This window comes from Gracilinanus agilis, chromosome 5 (assembly GCF_016433145.1).
Source record: "Gracilinanus agilis isolate LMUSP501 chromosome 5, AgileGrace, whole genome shotgun sequence".
Taxonomy (NCBI): domain Eukaryota; kingdom Metazoa; phylum Chordata; class Mammalia; order Didelphimorphia; family Didelphidae; genus Gracilinanus; species Gracilinanus agilis.
In genome coordinates, this window is record NC_058134.1 from 203,154,789 (window position 1) to 203,158,413 (window position 3,625).

The window sequence follows — 3,625 nt, forward strand, 5'->3', positions numbered from 1 at the left end:
TGGGACTACTGAATTCCTAGCCCTTCTTTCGGCATCCCCCAGCCCCCCGCCCACTCTTCAGTGCCAACACTAGAGCCCCGACCGCATGCGGAGACTCGGGGCTGGGATGAATTGGCTTTTTACACTTTTTCTGCAACTTTTCTGCTCACATACCCATACACACATACAAGCGCGCGCGGGCACGCACACGCGCACACACACAGACACGCGGAATGCAGCCTCCGCAGGTTGGGGGTTGGAAGCAGAGAAACACATGCTAACCTGCACACGCGGGCAGGCTCGAAAGCCCTCACCCTTACCCTCTCTGTTCGCCACCCCCACTGCAAACTTCACCCATATCCAGCCCTATCTCCCTCATTTTCCCTCAGCCCCCGACCCCCACCCAGCCTCGCGCAGATCATAAAAAAGGCCACGAGTCCAGCGAAGGGGCGCGCGGAATAACCGAGCGTAGGTTAAGACTGCGCATTGCAAAAACTCTAACGTCCCAATCCCTCAAGGTTTCCGAAATAGAGGCGGAGGGGGGATGGGGGGGAATTTTCCTTGGGGAGGGTCCAGACCAACCTCCAGCATCCAAGTCGCCACCATTCTCCTCATGTAGGGCTGAATGTCTTTTTGCACGCATTTGAAATAGGAGCACTGGGGTAGATAGCGTTCCTCGATGGTGAGCAAGTTAAGCAAAACGCGGTCGTCGAACAACAGGCTGGGGTCGGGGACGGCCCTCCGGATGGGGTCCACCTCGCAACACAGCAGCTCCATGACGTTCCCAAGGCACCTACCGCTTTTCCCTCCCCGCCCCCCCCTCAAGATTAGAAAAGGTTTTTTTGGGGGGTGGGAGTTCCTTACCTCCTTCTTTTAGAAAAAGAAGGGGGGGGGCGAAGGGAGAGAAGCAGAATGGGGAGATGAGGAAGAGGCTTTAAGAGCGCTGCTTCACTCACTCCTGCTCTCCCTTCAAAGTTTTCTGGTCTGTCTTAGGCTCTTTCCTCCTGCAGAGGAGGCAGTGACGTAAGCCGGCTAGGCAGTTAGCTCCCCTCCCTCTCTCCCTCGACTCTCTCCTCCCCCTAGTTCCTCCTCCGCTCCTTCTTTCAGCTTCTCTCCCTCCCTTCCCCTCTCGTTATTATGGAGAACAGCAGCTGGTCAGACGTAACATCAAACGCTTCCCCCCCCCCCCTTTTCTTTTCTCCCTTGCCCTCTCCTTCAATCCACTCTAGCAAAAAAAAAAAAAAAAAAAAAAAAAAAGGACCAGGGGCCCACGTATAGGGTAGCCCAAAAAAATGACAGCTTCCCGTTTCCCCTCCTTCTACTTCAGTTTCAATGAATCCTATCATACGGCGTGTCCCAAAAGTCTCAGGGCTGTGTATGTATGGGGTGGGGGTAGGAAGGGTCCCCTTCCCCCAAACAAAACTATCCCTCCTCTCAATTTGGCTTTCCTAAATATGTCTCCGGATGCTTGGATGGTGAAGGATGTATGCAGGGAAGACAAGAATGTACAAGGAAATTGATCTCTTAAGTGAAAAATTAGGGTTTAAGTGAAAAATAATTGCACGCCTAGCTTTAGAAAGGGTTGTGGTTCCCGGACCATTAAATGCTCCAGATAGAACTTCTTTGCAGAGCACTTTAAGTACTCAGAATACATTGTCCCGTCCCCGCCTCCACTCCGGGTCCCGCGCGCGCGCTCGCACAAACCACCTTCCTTTAGCCTCTAGACCAGCAAGAGAAGGAAGAGGAAGGGAGAAGGCTCCTAGGGAGGGTGGATGCACCCCCAGCAGACAGGAACTCCGAGAGAGAAGCATTCTGCTCTAGTGGGTCGGGGGGAGGCGGGCTGGAACACGACGAAGCAATTGGCCAGAGGAGGTGGGGAAGGCTAAGGTAGGGAAGAAGAGGAGTGGGACAGAAGGCCTGAATAAGACCCAGGGGTTCCCCAGGAGCAAGGCGTGGGGGGGGGGGGGGGGGGTAAAGCCCCCTGTAGCTCGACTTTGCCTAAATCTGCGGAGAAGCAGTCGGAGGTTTCTGAACTGGGCCTGACCACACAGATACAGCTTTCTAGGAAATAGAGGGGAGGTGGGGGAGGGGACTGATTAGATTTAGCTTCCCCCCTCCCCCCTCCGCCTTTACTTCTTCGCCAAGCTTAGAATCTCCGCTGTCATTTTTGTATATCCAAATTGATTCCTCGGGATGCATTGTTAGCTGCCATAATTTTCTTTTTTATTTCAGTAGTTATTAAATGCACGAACCCTGACTCTAGGCCACTGCTGTTCTCACCCAGATCCCCCGTCTCCCTCCTTCCCCTCCTCTCCCCCAGCATCTAGTATTAGGAGAAAAGGATGTCATCTTTGCTATCTCCTAGCCACGCCCGCTGGGCAGTTAGCACGTGTTGGGGGGTACCGGGCTTTGCCAGGTTCTTCTCTCACCCCATAAGCGGAGATATAATCTTTTGCAAGCTTTCACGAGAATGGACAGGAGAAAGGGGAGATGCGGAGGGGGAAAGATGGTGCGGAGGCAGCGAAGTTGGGCGATCTCTCTCGTTCAAGAGATTTTCATGAAGACCAAGAGGCGGAGTAGCCAAGAGTAGGCAAAAGTGAAGGAAAACCCAAAGTACATGTAATTAATTCAGCCTCTTTAAAGGAGGGTGGGGCGGAAGGGGTGGATGGTTGTGGGGAGGGGGGCATATCACTTTAAAAGGGTGAGTAAGAGTTTGGGGAGCTTTCTCTCCCCTCCCTCTATTTGCATAGCCAATAGCTCAGAGACTCTTGCTACTGCGCGCTGAATGTTACTGGGCAGATTACTTTTTTTTTTTTTTTTTTAGTAGGAAGCATTCCCTTCTATATCAAAAGAAAGCAAAGTTGGCGAGAAGCGAAGAGGGGGCTGGGGAAAGGAAGGACGAACCTTCAAATCTAATCAATTGGGGAAGAATCAGTTTCCGATTTACTTTATGTGAGGGCGGGAGTAGAGGGATGTGTAATTGCCGATTGGAAGCCATTAACTTTGTAGAAAGAAATAAATAACTCACTGGCCAACCCAACTTGCAAACTTGAAACTGTTCTGCGCCACAGATGAACCTCTACAGTATTGCTGGGAATACAGTAAACGCATTAAAACTATTGATTTTAGTCAGCTTGGAGTTCCCGACCGGGGCGTAGAATCACCCGGAATAAAAAAAAAATTAACATCTCTATTTTTAAATGCCATCGAGAAATAACAAACCACCTAACCGACAGATCAAACAGCTGGGGTGTGTGGGGGCCGGAGGGGAGGAGCGGGGGATGGAAGGAGAAGGAAGAAGGGAAGCACATTTTAAAGAAAAAGAAAGAACTCGGTAAGCGAGTCCGGGTCAGTTTCCAGCCCAACCGTGTCATTCATATTTTGCATTATTTGATAATTGGTCACCGCCTCGGCCCCTTCTCCAGGCTAGAGAATGGAAAGTACCGTTCTCAGAGATGCATTGTGGTGGGATGAGGCGAGTCTCAGTTCCCCCAGGCCTTACCCTAGGGAAGGGAAGCTGGGGAGACCAGTCCGGGAGCCTTGGGGGTAGGCTAAGACACTAAGTCTACTCCGCCGCCCTTCCCCCCTTCTCCTCCCTAAGGCTCGCTTTACTTTGAAATACCAGCAAAGGAAGGCAGCGGAGAAG

The 3,625-nt window shown here is 51.8% G+C and overlaps 1 protein-coding gene across 1 annotated transcript in view; it reads right to left on the reverse strand.

The window, feature by feature from the left end:
• Positions 1–947, reverse strand: part of CCND2 (cyclin D2) — a 37,343-nt gene extending 36,396 nt beyond the window's left edge. Inside the window, exon 1 of the mRNA XM_044679951.1 lies at positions 562–947. Within this exon, the coding sequence (XP_044535886.1) occupies positions 562–756 (195 nt within the window). The 5' untranslated portion in view covers positions 757–947. The remainder of the gene's footprint in view (positions 1–561) is intronic.
• Positions 948–3,625: the final 2,678 nt, after the last annotated feature.